General features: G+C 41.2%; 1 protein-coding gene and 1 non-coding gene across 3 annotated transcripts in view; one reads left to right on the forward strand and one right to left on the reverse strand.

Annotated features, from left to right (window-relative positions):
• The first annotated feature begins 35 nt into the window (after positions 1-35).
• On the forward strand, positions 36-139 carry Trnar-ccu (transfer RNA arginine (anticodon CCU)). Its single transcript has 2 exons — positions 36-72; positions 104-139. It is a non-coding gene; the product is annotated as a tRNA-Arg (tRNA).
• Positions 140-7603: 7464 nt separating this feature from the next.
• LOC144662530 (diacylglycerol kinase delta-like) overlaps positions 7604-19551 on the reverse strand; it is a 30050-nt gene continuing 18102 nt past the window's right edge. For both annotated transcript variants that reach the window (XM_078523354.1, XM_078523355.1), the window contains exons 20-34: positions 18997-19375; positions 18690-18800; positions 18377-18473; positions 18087-18148; positions 17824-17866; positions 17600-17668; positions 17115-17162; positions 16449-16580; positions 16008-16129; positions 15595-15709; positions 14690-14791; positions 11938-12048; positions 10465-10567; positions 9946-10085; positions 7604-9518 (exon numbers count right to left, since the gene is read on the reverse strand). In XM_078523354.1, the coding sequence (XP_078379480.1) occupies positions 9351-9518; positions 9946-10085; positions 10465-10567; positions 11938-12048; positions 14690-14791; positions 15595-15709; positions 16008-16129; positions 16449-16580; positions 17115-17162; positions 17600-17668; positions 17824-17866; positions 18087-18148; positions 18377-18473; positions 18690-18800; positions 18997-19375 (1802 nt within the window). In that variant the 3' untranslated portion in view covers positions 7604-9350. The remainder of the gene's footprint in view (positions 9519-9945; positions 10086-10464; positions 10568-11937; positions 12049-14689; positions 14792-15594; positions 15710-16007; positions 16130-16448; positions 16581-17114; positions 17163-17599; positions 17669-17823; positions 17867-18086; positions 18149-18376; positions 18474-18689; positions 18801-18996; positions 19376-19551) is intronic.

Genomic DNA, 19551 nt, shown 5'->3' on the forward strand with positions numbered 1-19551 from the left:
TCAAATATAAACATTTTAACTATTTAGACATGCTCGCCTCCGTGGCCTAATGGATAAGGCGTCGGCCTCCTATTTGGGATGCCAGGTGAGCACCTAATCTGCCAGCCGAAGATTGCGGGTTCGAGTCCCGTCGGAGGTGTTTTATTTTCTCATTTTTTTTTTTTTCTATCAAAATGAATTAAGAAGGCCTACCAGTTTTTTGTTTCCATCTTGTTTCAAAGAAAAACCATAAAGAAAAATATTAAAAATAAGTCAAACAGCCTTAAAGATTGGGGTCGGCCCCAAGCTCTGTATGGATGGGATGACCTCTGTGCGTTTTTTTATGTGAAAACGTTCACTTTTTTCAAGATTCTTTCTATGATTGCTCCCTCAGTAAAAGAATTCTAAAAAATATAAAAAAATTCTTTGTCAACAATTTATAAAAAATAACTGTAATTAAGTCCTTACTTTGTACTTACCTATTTTCTAAAAATCCCTGGGACTCATACCCGCAATCTTAACGATCTGCGCGATTTCCAAAAATGCGAGTTCGAGTCCCGCAAGCTAGTCGAATGTGCAAAAGAAATCATTGGGACTCCAACCCGCAATCTTCTGCGCGATTTCAAAAAAGCGGGTTCGAGTCCCGCAAACTAGCCGAATGTGCAAAAGAAATCATTGGGACTCGAACCCGCAATCTTCTCGATCTGCACGATTTCTAAAAATGCGAGTTCGAGTCCCGCAAACTAGCCGAATGTGCAAAAGAAATCATTGGGACTCGAACCCGCAATCTTAACGATCTGCGCGATTTCCAAAAATGCGAGTTCGAGTCCCGCAAACTAGCCGAATGTGCAAAAGAAATCATTGGGACTCGAACCCGCAATCTTCTGCGCGATTTCAAAAAAGCAGGTTCGTGTCCCGCAAAAAAGACGAATGTGCAAAAAAAAAAAAGATCATTGGGACTCGAACCCGCAATCTTCTCGATCTGCGCGATTTCTTAAAATGCGGGTTCAAGTCCCGCAAACTAGCCGAATGTGCAAAAGAAATCATTGGGACTCCAACCCGCAATCTTCTGCGCGATTTCAAAAAAGCGGGTTCGAGTCCCGCAAACTAGCCGAATGTGCAAAAGAAATCATTGGGACTCGAACCCGCAATCTTCTCGATCTGCACGATTTCTAAAAATGCGGGTTCAAGTCCCGCAAACTAGCCGAATGTGCAAAAAAAAATCATTGGGATTTGAACCCACAATCTTCTCGATCTGCGCGATTTCTTAGAATGCGTCTTTGAGTCCCGCAAGCTAGCCGAATGTGCTTAAGAAATCATTGGGACTCGAACCCGCAATCTTCTCGATCTGCATGATTTCTAAAAATGCGGGTTCGAGTCCCGCAAACTAGCCGAATGTCACTGTGCAAAAAAAAAAATGATTGGGACTCTAACCCGCAATCTTCTCGATCTGCGCCATTTATAAAAATGCGGGTTCGAGTCCCGCAAACTACTCGAATGTGCAAAAAAAAATGATTGGGACTCGAACCCGCAATCTTCTCGATCTGCATGATTTCTAAAAATGCGGGTTCGAGTCCCGCAAACTAGCCGAATGTGCAAAAAAAAAAACATTATTGGGACTCTAACCCGCAATCTTCTCGATCTGCACGATTTCTAAAAATGCGGGTTCAAGTCCCGCAAACTAGCCGAATGTGCAAAAGAAATCATTTTGACTCGAACCCGCAATCTTCTTTGCGATTTCAAAATAGCGGGTTCGAGTCCCGTAAACTAGCCGAATGTGCAAAAAAAAATCATTGGGATTTGAACCCACAATCTTCTCGATCTGCGCGATTTCTTAGAATGCGTCTTTGAGTCCCGCAAGCTAGCCGAATGTGCTTAAGAAATCATTGGGACTCGAACCCGCAATCTTCTCGATCTGCATGATTTCTAAAAATGCGGGTTCGAGTCCCGCAAACTAGCCGAATGTCACTGTGCAAAAAAAAAAATGATTGGGACTCGAACCCGCAATCTTCTCGATCTGCATGATTTCTAAAAATGCGGGTTCGAGTCCCGCAAACTAGCTGAATGTGCAAAAGAAATCATTGGGACTCGAACCCGCAATCTTCTCGATCTGCGCGATTTCTAAAAATGCGGATTCGAGTCCCGCAAACTAGCTGAATGTGCAAAAGAAATCATTGGGACTCGAACCCGCAATCTTCTCGATCTGCGCGATTTCTAAAAATGCGGATTCGAGTCGCGTAAGCTAGCCGAATGTGCAAAAGAAATCATTGTGACTCGAACCCGCAATCTTCTCGATCTGCGCGATTTCTAAAAATGCGGATTCGAGTCCCGCAAACTAGCCGAATGTGCAAAAGAAATCATTGTGACTCGAACCCGCAATCTTCTCGATCTGCGCGATTTCTAAAAATGCGTGTTCGAGTCCCGTAAGCTAGCCGAATGTGCAAAAGAAATCATTGGGACTCGAACCCGCAATCTTCTCGATCTGCGCGATTTCTAAAAATGCGTGTTCGAGTCCCGTAAGCTAGCCGAATGCGCAAAAGAAATCATTGGGACTCGAACCCGCAATCTTCTCGATCTGCGCGATTTCTAAAAATGCGTGTTCGAGTCCCGTAAGCTAGCCGAATGTGCAAAAGAAATCATTGGGACTCGAACCCGCAATCTTCTCGATTTGCGCGGTTTCTAAAATGCGTGTTCGAGTCCCGCAAGCTAGCCGAATGTGCAAAAGAAATCATTGGGACTCGAACCCGCAATCTTCCCAATCTGCGCGATTTCTAAAAATGCGTGTTCGAGTCCCGTAAGCTAGCCGAATGTGCAAAAGAAATCATTGGGATTCGAGCCTGCAATCTTCTAGATCTGCGCGATTTCTAAAAATGCGTGTTCGAGTCCCGTAAGCTAGCCGAATGTGCAAAAGAAATCATTGGGATTCGAACCCGCAATCTTCTCGATCTGTGCGATTTCTAAAAATGCGTGTTCGAGTCCCGTAAGCTAGCCGAATGTGCAAAATAAATCATTGGGACTCGAACCCGCAATCTTCTGCGCGATTTTAAAAAAGCGGGTTCGAGTCCCGCAAGTTAGCCGAATGTGCAAAAGACATCATTAGGACTCGAACCCGCAATCTTCTGCGCGATTTCAAAAAAGTGAGTTCGAGTCCCGCAAACTAGCCGAATGTGCAAAAAACAAAATCATTGGGACTCGAACCCACAATCTTCTCGATCTGCGCCATTTCTAAAAATGCGGGTTCGTGTCCCGCAACCAAGCCGAATGTGCAAAAAACAAAATCATTGGGACTCGAACCCACAATCTTCTCGATCTGCGCCATTTCTAAAAATGCGGGTTCGTGTCCCGCAACCAAGCCGAATGTGCAAAAAAAAAAATCATTGGGATGCGGGTGTAAGTCCCGCAAACTAGCCGAATGTGCAAAAATAAAATCGGGACTCGAACCCGCAATCTTCTCGATCTGCGCGATTTCTAAAAATGCGGGTGTAAGTCCCGCAAACTAGCCGAATGTGCAAAAAAAAAATCATTGGGACTCGAACCCGCGATTTTCTCGATCTGCGCCATTTCTAAAAATGCGGGTTCGAGACCCGCAAACTAGCCGAATGTGCAAAAATAAAATCGTTGGGACTCGAACCCGCAATCTTCTCGATCTGCGCGATTTCAAAAAATGCGGGTTCAAGTTCCGCAAACTAGCCAAATGTGCAAAAAAAATCATTGGGACTCGAACCCGCAATCTTCTCGATCTGCGCGATTTCTAAAAAAGCGGGTTCGAGTCCCGCAAGTTAGCCGAATGTGCAAAAGACATCATTGGGACTCGAACCCGCAATCTTCTGCGCGATTTCAAAAAAGTGAGTTCGAGTCCCGCAAACTAGCCGAATGTACAAAATAAATCATTGGGACTCGAACCCGCAATTTTCTCGATCTGCGCGATTTTTTAAAATGCGGGTTCGAGTCCCGTTAACTAGCCGAATGTGCAAAATAAATCATTGGGACTCGAACCCGCAATCTTCTGCGCGATTTCAAAAAAGTGGGTTCGAGTCCCGCAAGTTAGCCGAATGTGCAAAAGACATCATTAGGACTCGAACCCGCAATCTTCTGCGCAATTTCAAAAAAGTGAGTTCGAGTCCCGCAAACTAGCCGAATGTGCAAAAAACAAAATCATTGGGACTCGAAACCACAATCTTCTCGATCTGCGCCATTTCTAAAAATGCGGGTTCGAGTCCCGCAACCAAGCCGAATGTGCAAAAAAAAAATCATTGGGACTCGAACCCGCAATCTTCTCGATCTGCGCGATTTCTAAAAATGCGGGTGTAAGTCCCGCAAACTAGCCGAATGTGCAAAAAAAAAAATCATTGGGACTCGAACCCGCGATTTTCTCGATCTGCGCGATTTCTAGAAATGCGGGTTCAAGTCCTGCAAACTAGCCGAATGTGCAAAAAAAAAAATCATTGGGACTCAAACCCGCAATCTTCTTGATCTGCGCGATTTCTAAAAATGCGGGTTCAAGTTCCGCAAACTAGGCGAATGTGCAAAAGAAATCATTGGGACTCGAAGCCGAAAACCTCTGCGCAATATCAAAAAAGCGGGTTCGAGTCCCGCAAACTAGTCGAATGTGCAAAAAACATCATTGGGACTCGAACACGCAATCTTCTGCGCGATTTCAAAAAAGCGGGTTCGAGTCCCGCAAACTAGCCGAATGTGCAAAAAACATCATTGGGACTCGAACACGCAATCTTCTGCGCGATTTCAAAAAAGCGGGTTCGAGTCCCGCAAACTAGCCGAATGTGCAAAAAACATCGATGGGACTCGAACAAGCAATCTTCTGCGCGATTTCTAAAAATGCGTGTTCGAGTCCCACAAACTAGCCGAATGTGCAAAAGAAATCATTGGGACTCGAACCCGCAATCTTTGCGCGTGCGCGATTTCAAGGTGACAGGAAAATTTTACCCCTTATAATATTTCCTTGTTTAGTTAGCTATCTCCTCATGGAAACTTCTACACTGCAATATTAAATTCTTATGGGTCAGTGGTTGCTGTGAGACAGTTCTAAGAGGGGCCAAGGGAGAAGAAAGCGAAAAACCTCGCCGCTCTTTGTCATGTCGCGCGCGCGTTAGCCCCCACATAACCGCCAGGGGGGTTATCTAAGTACTGGTCAGTGTAGGTGTGTGTGTGTGTGTAGGGGGGGGGGGGAACCTCCCGGGAGAGGGGAGAGGCACTCAGTTGGTTGTGAAGAAAATTAGCTCTTGGTTGTCCCTAACCCAACCGACCATTTCTTTGAACACCACAGTGAGGCGGGACAAGAATCGTTCCCGAGGAAAAAATTATTATAGTATACACATTCTTTATTGTATTGATGGTTAATAGTTTACAATACAGCTATTAAAATTACAAACTTGTTGCTGGCCAACGTTATAGCATCGGCCTAAAGTTTTACTATGTTAGCGTCAAACGGATCAATAAAACGAATGAGAACGTTAATTATATTGCTTTGTGTTCTTTTTCGTTAGCAGGTTCGTACGGAGGTATCAGTTTGAACCCGACAAGGATTGCTGGTGAAATAATTTTGCGATGAAGAAATGATTTAAAGATATTTTTGATCGATAACCCCCTTATGAACCTGTTACTACTAGCTTATTCACTTACTGGCCCCAGCTCTTCAAAGGGTGGATAACGCTATCCACTAGATAATCACGTTTAGATAAATCACGTTCTGTATGACAGTTATCTACTGGATGGCCATTTATCCGGTGGATAGCGTTATCTACCCTTTCAACAACTGGTCTGAAAGATAATCAACAATCCATTTGATACAGGCTCTGTCAGGCTTGGATGGTATTTCTTGTATTTTGCATAGCTTGGGATAAAGTAAACTCGATATTTTTTGCACTCGTCATAAACACACCTGCCAGTTGATAACGTTTTTATCTATTTATTTTGTTACATCAATTTAACGTTGGTTTTTCTACCCTGACAATCTTTCTAAAGGAGAGAACAATTTTCTAAAAGCCTGAAACACGCAAAGTACAAACAAAACAATTACAAGCTGGACAGAGCCTGCATAAAACGTACTGTTGGCCACCTTCGATGGATAATGCGTATAGTACGACCTTACAAAGTTTGACGCTTTTATGAAAACTATACATAACAACAAAAAACAATCCGACGATGGAATAATAAATATACTTTTTTTCTCTGTTTTACAGAATTTACTCGTATGCTCGTTTTTCTTTTCTCGTTTACATTTTATACAAAATTAATAACATTTGAAATATCTCATCTCGTGTCTCTACACTTCACTGTACAACAGCTGAGCTGGTGACCTGACCACTCATAAGAAGTTCAACACTTTACAAAGCTTTACTAACTGTAGCCACAGTAAATAGATCTCTCTCTCTTCAGTCGCACGCCCAATTCCTACCCGAAAAATTGCATACTGATGACGTGGCTCTACAGAGATATGTGATTGGCTGTTGCTTGGTAACGAATTTTCGCGCGCGAGTAACAACCAATCGGAGACACTACAAGGGTTTTTTGTTGAGCAAAGTCACAAGAATGGAATTTTTCCGGCCGAATCTCAGAACACTCCAGCGCGCGAAAAGAGAGGTCTGTCTCACTTGGACTACCAAAAGTGCACACCAATTTGAAACTCCAACAGGAACCTACTATTAGAATACTCTGGTCATTTTATTTGAATAAAATATTTGAACTTAAAAGCTGAGGACTCTTGAGAAAAAGAGACAAATAGGGAGACAAACTAAGATTGTATGTGAGAGGGTTTAAAACAAGAAATAGTCCGAGAAGCTCAGCATGATTCTGCCGAACGCGACCTCCCGCGGCCATAAGGCCGAAAAAGTGTTCATGAAGTTTTGATATGTTCGGTTTACATATAATCAGGAAACTATAATAAAAGGTCGGCACACACGAGGGGTCTAGTCACAGGGACTTGTTGCAGGGACTATTCCGTACGACTAGTCACACACACAGTACAAACAAAGGGACTAGTGACGCCTATCAGCGTGCGACTATTCGCAGAGATAAGTCCCCTTTAGTATTTACATGAAGAAACCAGTTTTAGGGACCGACCGCTTTGGTTTCAGATTGGTTGAGTTTTTATTTTGGCCACAGGGACTAGGCGCACACATTGTACACACGAGGGGACAAGCAAAATTTCATGGGACTAGTCCCTGCGACTTGCCCCACGAATTCAACCAGTTTGAATTCGTGGGACTAGTCGCAGGGGCCAAAATTTGGTCACTGCGACTAGATTTTTTGACGAAAATGGGTAGTTCACACGAAGGGAATTGGTCCCCGAGACTAGTCGCAGAAATTACTAGTCCCCTCTTGTGTGCAACCTTAAGGGCATGTAGAAGATTCAAACTGATGTGCATATAACGCTACCAGGTATAAACAGTTCACATTATTCATATAAATATAAAATAATGCATGGAATAGAGAATTTGGGATAACGATCACCGAATAGCCTAACATGAAGTCTAATCGACAAGTTCTGGATTACAACTTCTTTAAAATGAAAACCAGCAAGCAACAAAACACACTTTGATCTACTAATTATAGGAAATTACGATACATTTACAATTTTTTTTTTTTTTTTTTTTTTTTTTTTTTTTGCTATTCAAGATATTCTGGACCGACAGTAAAAAGTTGAAATTGAGTGTCTAAGAACTTTGCCAAAACCTTATCTATAAATATCAATTTACTTCATTACTGTTAGAGCAGACTTATTCTGATTTTAGTCAGCTTTAAAGGTACGCACTCACCTAACAGAAAAGTTGGAAGAAAAATTGCACAATTCAATGAAGCAATGCCGCAAGAATTCGTAAACATTTTAGGGCTGTAAATATATTTTTAAACATGATAAAAGCCTCGGATAACAGTTCATTCAAATATATGACTCAGTGATATTAGCCAAGGTTGAAATAGAATTATAGAAAGCTCATAATTATAATTTAATTTAATTCCAAAATTTAAGCCAACATGATATTTTGTAAAAAATCACGTCTCGTAGACAAAGAAACTGCTTTCATTTTCTTCAATTTAAAATAAATCAAGGTAGTTCATTCGGGCTTACAGCTTACGTTTGAGACGATAACAACGAACATTGACTCAGTTTCAGTTAGCTCAGTTTCAAACTAAAAAACGTCGAAAACTTTGCACCTTTTTTTTTCTATTTTGCGTTTTACGCCCTGATGTGAACGCAAATTCTTACTTCTGTTGCTCATCACTTTTCCCAATAAGAGTTTCAAGAATTTTATAAATATGACAGGGCTTCCTTTCGACTGTTCGTTTATTGCCATTATCTTAGAGGCTAATTTTGTATTGACATGTTAGGGATCTAGTTGTCGGTCACTTTTACGGCTAAATTATTTCGAAAGACACTTTCTTCTTTAGCTAAAAACTTCTACTTGCAGTGAAATTTACAGAAATGAATAATTATTTGAACTAGATACCGCAGCAGCTTGCGAAAATGGTTATAAGCAACATTGACTAGTTGAAATAATATTATATAATATAATACTGGGAAATTTTCTTTTCTTTTTCACTTCCCTTGGGCGTCTTGAAGACTAATATTTTAACAAGCGTTTTTAAACTAGCAAACCTTTACTGAAGCAGGCCACACTAATTTAAGCCGATTTTAAACATCTAGATCGAATGAAAACTGCCTATTATAAGAAACTCTATTTTTTTGCTCCTCTCAGATATAAATACATGGTTAAACCAATTGTAAGATATTTTACAAACTTTATAGAGTATTATTATTAACATCAAATCAGCCAAAAGCTGACTTCAACAAAAACTTTGCTATAGACATCTAAGAACAAAGAACACTTGATATAAATCTTGCAAACAGCGCACTTTTAAACTTCTATGTTTTAAATTTATCTCTATTTAATTCCAACTTTAGGAAGTGATTTTAATTATTGTTAATTATTGTTTGTCACAAACTTTGTGGATTAACTCTGCGAATAACTTTTTATTTAAACAAAACCATTCGTAAATGATAATTTACGAGTCCTTTTACTAAAATCATGAATATACTACTCCATTCAATTCCCTTTATCGCTTTTCCGCTTGTCACGCAATACTCCCTGGAGATGATTGCGTGACGCACGTCACGCAAACGTTCTTGAAGAAGATTGCGTGACTAGCTACGGGTACCGGAAGTTTCTTGTACGTACGAACACTTCGAACTGTTTTTACTTGTGATGTCAGTCCGTCATGTCACTTCGCAACCACTGACGATAAAACTAAACAACCAAATGGCCGAAATAAATAGTAACGCGTTCTCTCTCAGTTGCACTATAATTCAATTTTCACAGTTCCCATGGATTCTAAAGAACACTAATAGCATACTTTCAATGGCTGTCTTCCTTGTCAATAGCCCTTTTGAGTCGTCCTGCCCTCTCCTCGGCTTTCGCTGTTCGTTCAATCCTCTCGGCTGATTTCGGTGACACGCCACCACACAAAGCCTTGACGCCATGAAGAATGCGCTTCACGTGACCGACTTTAGTCACGCCCAGCTCCTAATAAGGCAATGCAAACCCCTTCATAAGAGAAAGTTCACTTTCAAGCGCTAAGCAAGAAGGTATCGTGAGGGAACAGACGCCTCTCTCTCACACTCTTCGCGATCATCCCCACCCCACCCCCGCCTTTGCCCCCTCACCTCCCCTGACGAAGCAACGTGTGAGACTCGATCCGAAAATACACAAATTCGTGTATTGCCTCTGATTACTTGTTGCGCAGTTTTCAATATTTGCACGTAATTAACAGCCAGACAGAGACACTACAGGTATCTCCTTAGAGCTTAAAACGTTTCGGATTGAATCTTCACTCTCGAGCGAGAAAAGAACTAAGTGTACGAAAAGAAACACGCCTGTTTGCTCACGCTTAGAGCTTTGCTGGTATCTACACAAATTTAAATATATCAAAGGACCTGGCGTTTCACTTTACCTTCAAATCCGGTCTATCCAGATTTAACAGTTCAGGACCCCGGATGTCATGGCTCGCAAACTGTTCCTTGTATTCTGCTAGTCCCAAGCTCTCCAGCCAGTTCCCGACCTCCTCTACTCCCCAGAACTTAATCATGCGACCTGAGGACAAATTTAAGTTGAACTTAATCACCATTATATTTTTTTTGTGCTAATTGAAATCCACTTTCATCCTCGCCATCGTTAGTCATCCTCACTTCCTAATGGGTTCCCGTCATTTGTCGAGTACTGCTCTACAAAATTTAACCATTTTTTGTTGGGTTTCCTACAAGCAAACCTCGCGTTTTCAAGTTTGTCCATATTGTATTCCTTTTTTATCCTCGCCATCGTTAGTCATCCTCACTTCTTAATGGGTTCCTGTTATTTGCTGAGTACCGCTCTACAAATCAAACCATTATTGTCGAGTTCCTTTCCTTGTAGTACGGTTTTGGGGTGGTCATGCTAAATATAAAGAACAGAATAATTTCACTGCTGTTCTTACCTGAAGGAGCTGACCCAACTTTCGTCATTTCTGGTTTCTTGGACCTTAGAAACCCAGACAACTTAAACTTGCTTCTTCCTTTGCCTGAAGACTGCCTTTCAACCTGAAATTCAATATTCCACGGCGATTACTACGAGTATAAAATTTTACATACATTTACATTAAAGTGTGTACCAGATTTAAATGTATATTTTTTTAAATGTGTACCACTTGTGAACTTACCGAGCCTCGTAGCTCAGTCGGTAGAGCGTCGGTAGATCTGATCCAGAGGTCGTGGGTTCAAATCCCACCGGGGTCAGAGATTTTTCTTTGCCCCGTGGGAACCCTCCCAAATTTCCTTTAACAGGGTGTATATCCTAGGGGATTTGGTGTATCGGCAGTATTGCCTACTACCGGCACTTCAACACATTTAAAAAATATATTAATATCCTATTTACACGGGTGCCACGCGGTTCTATCTATATCTATAATTTTGTTATACCAATTTCTGTTTGCGCTATCGTCATATACATCAACATGTAGGTTACCAGACGGCGGCTGTTTGACTAAGTTTTCAAACAAACCTCACCCCATTTCGTCAGGCAAAAACTGACGAGGACACACACAGCTTTGAAAAATGGTCCAAGAGATCGGAGAATGCAGGAGACTCCTCAGATCCGTTACATGAAGCAACAAAGAGTGTATTGCTCGAACCCGGGCCTCTCATTCCTCAGTCCACTGCACAAACCATTACGTCACCGCGCCTTTCACAAGAACCTTGAAGCGCCCTCCACATTAAAGCGAATTCTATGATTTCAGATCCTCTCTATCAACTTTTACACTAACTTAAGACTTTTAAAACTACTATAAATTGATCTCCTAAGGGACTGACCATTATTTTTTTGGAGGGGGGGGGGATGAAAAATATTGAAAAAAATTGTTTGCAGGGCCTGGAAAGACAATAAATTGTTTGCAAACACGATATGTATAACAAAATATCCAAGAAAATAATAGTCTGTCCCTAACGACAAGTTGTTTACTGGTTCAGACGAGATCTGCAAACCATACAAATGAACCACAGATTTTCCGATTTACGAGGATTTTTCCAATTTTTCCAATTTACGAGAGCTTTTCTTCCGGAGAGCTGACCAAGACAGGGTTCTATCTGGGGTATTTGAGGGGTAGAAGCTACCCCCCCCCCCCCCCACCCTAAATGCCCAGGTTCGCCCCAAAAGTATTGTTAACATTACAGTATATACGTAACTATAAAATACCAAAAAATACCACTGTAACATTTCTTAAAATTGTGTCTCAAAATCCGCAGATTGCATCTCAGCGCATGTTTATTTCAAAAAAATTTCTGACGGCACATGCCCCGGACCCCCCTAAGAAGTTCGTGCTCTTCGGCCATTCGGAACTTCTCCCGCAAACGTTAAATCCTAGATAGAACCCTGCTAGAGGAAAACAGATAGATTTAATTATACGAGATCTTACCTCGTCATCTGTTAGATTTGTTAAGCAGTACGCTTCAATTGTCTTACTGATGAGCGACTTGACTGCTGAACTGGACGACCCAAGGTTCCGTTCCATTTCGGATGACATCGACTATAAGATGACAAGAAAGAAGTCAACATTAAATTTGTTTAACTACGGTTTTGTGCATAATGAATTAAGGTAGAAATCGTATGGGTTATGTCTTGCAAATGACTTGTGTCTTAACTTTCAAGTCGAGATGAAACCCAAGTGTTTGACCATTCAAATGAAAGCTACTGAATAGTACTTTTAGGTGATACTGTTTACTATGAGAGTGATAAATGATCGTCGCAGTGAATTTCCAATTTAAGCAATTGGAATAAAGAAGCCTGAAAAAAATGTTCAGGGCTTCAACGGGATTCGAACCCGTGACCTCCGCGATACCGGTGCGATGCTCTACCAACTGAGCTATTGACGCCACACATTGGGAGCGAGGTCAATTGTGAGTTCATATTTTCCCGTGAGAGGAGTGAAATGATGTAATGTATATGAAATGATTCATATATGAACTGCGGATGTATATGAGAGTGATAAATGATCGTCGCAGTGAATTTCCAATTTAAGCAATTGGAATAAAGAAGCCTGAAAAAAAATGTTCAGGGCTTCAACGGGATTCGAACCCGTGACCTCCGCGATACCGGTGCGATGCTCTACCAACTGAGCTATTGACGCCACACATTGGGAGCGAGGTCAATTGTGAGTTCATATTTTCCCGTGAGAGGAGTGAAATGATGTAATGTATATGAAATGATTCATATATGAACTGCGGATGTATATAAGAGTGATAAATGATCGTCGCAGTGAATTTCCAATTTAAGCAATTGGAATAAAGAAGCCTGAAAAAAAAAATGTTCAGGGCTTCAACGGGATTCGAACCCGTGACCTCCGCGATACCGGTGCGATGCTCTACCAACTGAGCTATTGACGCCACACATTGGGAGCGAGGTCAATTGTGAGTTCATATTGACCTCGCTCCCAATGTGTGGCGTCAATAGCTCAGTTGGTAGAGCATCGCACCGGTATCGCGGAGGTCACGGGTTCGAATCCCGTTGAAGCCCTGAACATTTTTTTTCAGGCTTCTTTATTCCAATTGCTTAAATTGGAAATTCACTGCGACGATCATTTATCACTCTCATATACATCCGCAGTTCATATATGAATCATTTCATATACATTACATCATTTCACTCCTCTCACGGGAAAATATGAACTCACAATTGACCTCGCTCCCAATGTGTGGCGTCAATAGCTCAGTTGGTAGAGCATCGCACCGGTATCGCGGAGGTCACGGGTTCGAATCCCGTTGAAGCCCTGAACATTTTTTTTCAGGCTTCTTTATTCCAATTGCTTAAATTGGAAATTCACTGCGACGATCATTTATCACTCTCATATACATCCGCAGTTCATATATGAATCATTTCATATACATTACATCATTTCACTCCTCTCACGGGAAAATATGAACTCACAATTGACCTCGCTCCCAATGTGTGGCGTCAATAGCTCAGTTGGTAGAGCATCGCACCGGTATCGCGGAGGTCACGGGTTCGAATCCCGTTGAAGCCCTGAACATTTTTTTCAGGCTTCTTTATTCCAATTGCTTAAATTGGAAATTCACTGCGACGATCATTTATCACTCTCATATACATCCGCAGTTCATATATGAATCATTTCATATACATTACATCACTGTTTACTATGCTGTCAAGGTAGATCTACCTGTGAAGTCTGACTTTTATGTGGTTACTCTGTTTTCAAGAGTAGACTTTACGGGAACAAAGAGATTTGAGATTTTTACCCAATTCAGTTCAACTTTGACACTTTTAAAGAGAAAGAATTGACATTCAGCACATAAAATACTACGATTTCCAGTTGAGTACGACGCGAACAAAGTTTGGTGACGAAGTTTCAACATAACAACGGCATTGTTGTCAAGGGCAAACTTCTCTGTTTCCATTGGTAACTTGTCGTTACAGGTACTGACCGCCAAAGTTCTTTTATACAAGGAGGACCTCTCGGGAAACAGGGCAATTTTTTGATTGGCTAACTTCGATCCAAGATGGCGTCAGTTTTAATTGAGCAATTTTTTGATTGGCTAATATTTTGAAATTTCGATCCGAAATAGTGTTAGCTTTTGTCAGCTTTACGAAACGCTAAATGTTCTTCATTTCAGTTCGCGAATTATTCATTTTGCACTTGAGAAAGATATATTATTTAAAGCTGAAGGAATTCTTAAAGCTGCTAGAAAATCCCTGGAGTTGGAAAACGATAAAATTTCAGTTGAACAGTAACTCTAACGAGGAAGGTAAGTGACGCACGTTAAACATAACGTCAACTCTCAGCACAGATCTGTTACCGTCGATATAAAACAGCTAAGGCATAATATATTTCGTTATTTGTTTCTTTTATCGTTGTCTCTGTGTATATATTTTTTATTTGAAAGCGTAATAAAGTGTTGCTGACGATATTTGTAGTGTTTTTATTTATTTAAGCATCGAGATTGTCGAGCAAGGCAGTTACAAAAACAAATTTGTTACCAATGGTAACAGAGAAGTTTGCCCTTGACAACAATGCCGTTGTTATGTTGAAACTTCGTCACCAAACTTTGTTCGCGTCATACTCAACTGGAAATCGTAGTAACTGTCTGCTGTAGGAATTATTCACTAGCGGTGGCTCAACTGCATGTGTTAATACAAATTTAGTTGATACTTACTGGTACAAGCGTCGGCACCTCAATTTGAAGAAAGTATGTGACCGCTTGAACCAAGGCCCTCCCGGTTGTCACAAGATCCGTAATACGTCCTTTACTTGGAGCCTGGGTATGACAGTAAAACACGCAAACAACGAACGATAAGTGTAGTGAACGATAGCAGTTACTACATGGCTTAAGAAATGAAAGGTTACCTTACTTACGTTAACCTTACTTACAAAAGGAGCGGGCTTATTAAGGAATTTCTAGGCAATCTAGGAAAGAACTTCAATCTAAGGGCGAGGCTTCGTTCTTATAAAGCACTGGCCAAACAGTAACCCAAGTGGACGCAGGTAGTCGCAAGTTCAACTTGCGTACAGACTTGCGTTTGGTGGCCAAACGGACACGCAAGTTTAGTCGCAAGTGCACGCAAGTTTGCAAAAAGTCATTTAAAATGCTACAAGGTGCAATTCAGTAGTTGAAGTAAACTGCAAAAAATGGGCTGACTTGCGATGGGTGGCCAAACAGTGAAAAAATTGCGTTAATTTAAGTGCAAATTTGATCTTGACCACATTGAACGCAAGTCAACGTAACTGCACGCAAGCAAGTCCTGGCCAAACGAAGACGCAAAAGGACGCAAGTTTTCAACTTGAGTCTTATTGCGCTGCTGTTTGGTCAGGACCTTAGGCTTAACTCGGAGAACGAGACACAGTGCTATAAAAATAAACAAACTGAAAACACTAAATTCGCCACACAACATCACTGCTGGTGATCCTGTCACTCGCGTTACACATTTGTATTTTCCAAACTAAGTCACGCAAATATCTGCACTAGGGTTCTGGCTACTTTGGGTGGTCACGCAATACCCGGTATTTCAGGAGAAGCATTGCGTGACGAACAGTAACGGCTGTGAAGGAGCCTGTACTCACCTCAGGAATTTTTCCGCCGTCCAGGACAAGCTTCTCTATCGAGTTCGCAGCAGAATCTGCTAAATTAAGCAAATCTTGCAGATCGTTTTCACGCGATTCACACGCCATCTTTACACTGAAATAAGAATATAACAATGTGAATCGTCCTGTTGTCACAATGTTAGGAATATTGGAAAATGGGCGTAATCGAGGCCTAACCAACGTCTTCTCGTGTTACATTCTTTGGCAAGACTCTGCTTTCAGTGTCTCTGTCTACCTAGGTAACCAGATTTGCCGCAAGTCGTCATTTGAGGATGAACGAGTTACAAATCCTCGAAAATTGCACTTTTAGATCTCAAACATTTCTTTATGAGTATGAATGGTCTGCCTTATAAAGGGCGACAAGGCATTGCAGAGATGAACAGAGCTCTTACCAGTTGACTAAAATACTAAGACACTGTACAAGTGACGTCAGTACTTCAGCTTGCACACTGGTTACACACGGACTGCTCTTTTCCTGCAGTTCTGTCCACTCCCGTAACGTTGATTCGAATTCCTGAAAATAAAACACAAGTAAATGGTTAACAAATTATGGTGGTAAAGCGTGATGGCTTTAATTTTGTTGCAATAGTTTTTCTTTGGTTTCTGTATTTGTTTCTATAAAGGTAAACATTTCAACTGTGTTTTTGACTTCCGACTAGCATTTTCGAGTTGTCTTGTGCCTCGTTTTCAAAACGAGGTCTGATACAAACTGTTTCAACTGAAAATCAGTTAAACTCATCTGCTCATTTTTACGCAAATTAAACTCGTTAGCGGATAAAAGGTTTTAAAACTGGTTTTATTTTGTCGGTTGGTCGGTCATTCATTTATCTTACCCTGTCTCTGACCAGCATCTGCGCTCGGTTTTTATGAACAATCTTGATATATCCCGGAGGTTGCATCCAGGCTTCTCCGTCCACTTGAACGGGTACGGATTCACCAAATATGGAGATTTTGACTGTCCGACACTGAAAATAAACAGATCAGTAACATGTATTTCTCTATCGCTGCCGGCTTTAAGATAAAATATTTTCAAAATAAAAGTAAGCCTTTATCTAACCCTCTGTTTCCAGTAAGAAATCATCGTTGTGATCTTTCGTACAAACACAGTTAACAAATAACACTGTTTCAAAAACTTGTTCTGATCTCAGAAACGAAATGGTAGTGAAAAGCCGGATGCGACAAAACTCCGTGAGCGAAACAACAAAAATAGGAAAAGTGCCTTGCGTTGAGGCTTATTGGTATCAACTGGGTCGGGTTGTTCGAGAGCCGATTAACACTAACCCAGGATTAAAAGTTTATTAAGGATTCAATTTCTCATGTATAAAAGTGCTTATATGGCTTATGTTTTGTGGAGTTTGAGATGAGACGATGTAAAAAATGGAGGACACAAAAGATAAACAGAAAACCTCACTGGAAAGTTAAAAAAATTAAATCAAAATTCACCCTAATCCTGGGGTGGAAAAAATACGTAAAACGCGAGAATCCAGGCACAAACTTACCTGGGCGATCCTATGGTGCTGCATCCCACCGAACACTTTACACATGCCCTGGTGACCAACAGAAACAAATGATATTTTAACAAATTCTACCGGAGTTTATTACTACAACTGTATGACCGAGGGGAACATCCATGTTATTTCCAATCAAAAGATAGTGCGCTCAATTAAAAGAAAGCGAGCTCGCCGGCAGCAATGTTGCTAAGCAACATAGCTGACCAGCATAAAACCGTGGGCTCAAGGTGACATAAAAAAGAACGAAGTGAGTTCAATTTTAAACATACAGTCAACTCTCGCCTTGCGGACACCCCGCTATTGCGGACACTCGCTATTACGGACAACATCTAGATCCTCGGCGAAAGAGGTTTGACTGGAAATGACTCCCGCTATTACGGACTCTCGCTATAACGGACTCTAAACGACGCCCCGAGCGTGTCCGCTATAACGAGAGTTGACTGTACAACAAATTGCACAAGGAATTTCCTTACCATTTGGCTGGCACCAAGAACAGCCACGACTTCCAGGATGTTATCATCATTTGAAGGCTCTGTGAAACCCTGCAACATTCAACACAAGTATTGAGTAACGAAAAGTTACTAAATACTTTCGCAAAGTTTGAAATTTGGTTACACACTGCACAGCACTGCAAAACGGTAAAATTGTGTTTTTAGGCATTGAAAACAGACAAAATAACAAGCTGCTCAGCACTAACGTCATCTCGGCCTGTTCCCCAGAAGTTAGCTCCACCCATGTAACTGCAGAACAAGAAGAGAAAGTTGAAATCACTCAAAGGTAACAACGTCACAACTGTGAAAAGTAGCTATGTGTTTGTTGTGGTATTTCGCTTGCTGAGCTCTGTAGCTGGTTTGTAACGCGCGTGCAACACGCTTCGTCCTTTTGCGCGCGTAAATTAAACTAAGTAAAGTGGTTAAAATTGGCTTGAAATATTGCGCATTTGCTAAAAGGATTTAGTACCTTGTTATGTTTAACACCACAATGCCTTGAAGGCTTGGAAGATTGATTTTGTGCCCGTCGCACTGCAAGGAAAGCAAAGAAGAAATATCATTATTGACAGTGAAATGCACAATATATCGACGGAGAAATCGCTTGTAATGCACACAGTCAAATTGATCGTTAACCATACAACTGCAGTTGAAAACACCGCTAGACCACAGCCAAAACTCCCAAAAAATGCATCCAAATCTGACAGGACACAAATATAAAACAGGTAGCAAACACAAGGGAAATTATTCTTGAGTTCTTACCTCGAGTCTGACTCTCTGGTCTAGATTCTTATAAGTTCTCTGTAACAGCTCGCGTCCACCCAACAAGCCGTAATAAAGTAAATTCAACGCTCGACTCCTACAAACACAGAGAAGAGAAAGGATGAGCATTTCCTGTGTCAAGCGTGATTAAATCTATAGGTCTGGCAAAATGAAGAAACATGTTCCTAAATGCCACAAGAAAACACGGAATGTACAAGGAGAAATCATATTCAGAGTTCTATCCCAGGAAGAACAAAACAAAAAAAACAAAAAAAAAAAAAACAAAGCAATCTTATGTCAGTTACTATCGCACCTGAATTTCTCTGGATGTTCTTCTCTCCTGGTGTGAAAATCCAGCGCAATCTTGGCGTCCAGTCCGATTCCAAAGTAGTTGTTCATTACACATTTTTCCGTGTAACCCTCCCTTAACATGAAATATAAATTCATTAGTTAACGCAAAAACATTGCATTAACATACTGACTATGGAATTTACATTCTATTTCTTCTAAACAACATTTTTCTTTCTTCTAGCTGAGCTACAGCGATGTGTTAAAAACGGACGAACGGACGGACAGAACTTATTGACCAACCGACTGACTGATTTATCAATCGAACTTACACATCAAAAACGTTGTTCATCATGGGCGTGGCCGCAGCACACAGTGCGTCAGCATTGGCTAACAGCGCTCGACCAATCAGAGATCCCACCAGTCTCTCACTGGGTCTTTCCTTGAGAAACGCTCTGGAAATGATACAACCATTGAATTGTACCGTGGGTCTACCACCTGTACCAAAAAGCCTGTCGTCTATTGGCGGTTCAAAGTTGAATGGATGCGCGGTGGCTCGGCTGATGCATCGCGGCGACTTGCGCTGTTCTGAGAACCAGCTAGATGGAGTGGGATCTGGATCTAATAATCTGTTGTCGGAAGGACCTGGGTAAGAGTGTGGATAACCCAGGGGGTAGCTGGGACTTGCAGCTAACATGTTCCCCTCGTTATCTGAAATGACATCCAAATTTAAGTAAGAAGAACAACTTTTTGAAATGATCTTAATACCAAGAAAGCGCACGGCCTGGTTTTCGCTATGCGATTTTTTTTAACATAAAAACCTAAATCCATTTTTTGCAACTTTTTTACGTTTTTTGAGCTTGCTTTGGATAGGTTACCCGAATTTA

This window comes from Oculina patagonica, chromosome 8 (assembly GCF_052425735.1).
Source record: "Oculina patagonica isolate OP01 chromosome 8, crgOcupat, whole genome shotgun sequence".
Classification (NCBI taxonomy): Eukaryota; Metazoa; Cnidaria; class Anthozoa; order Scleractinia; family Oculinidae; genus Oculina; species Oculina patagonica.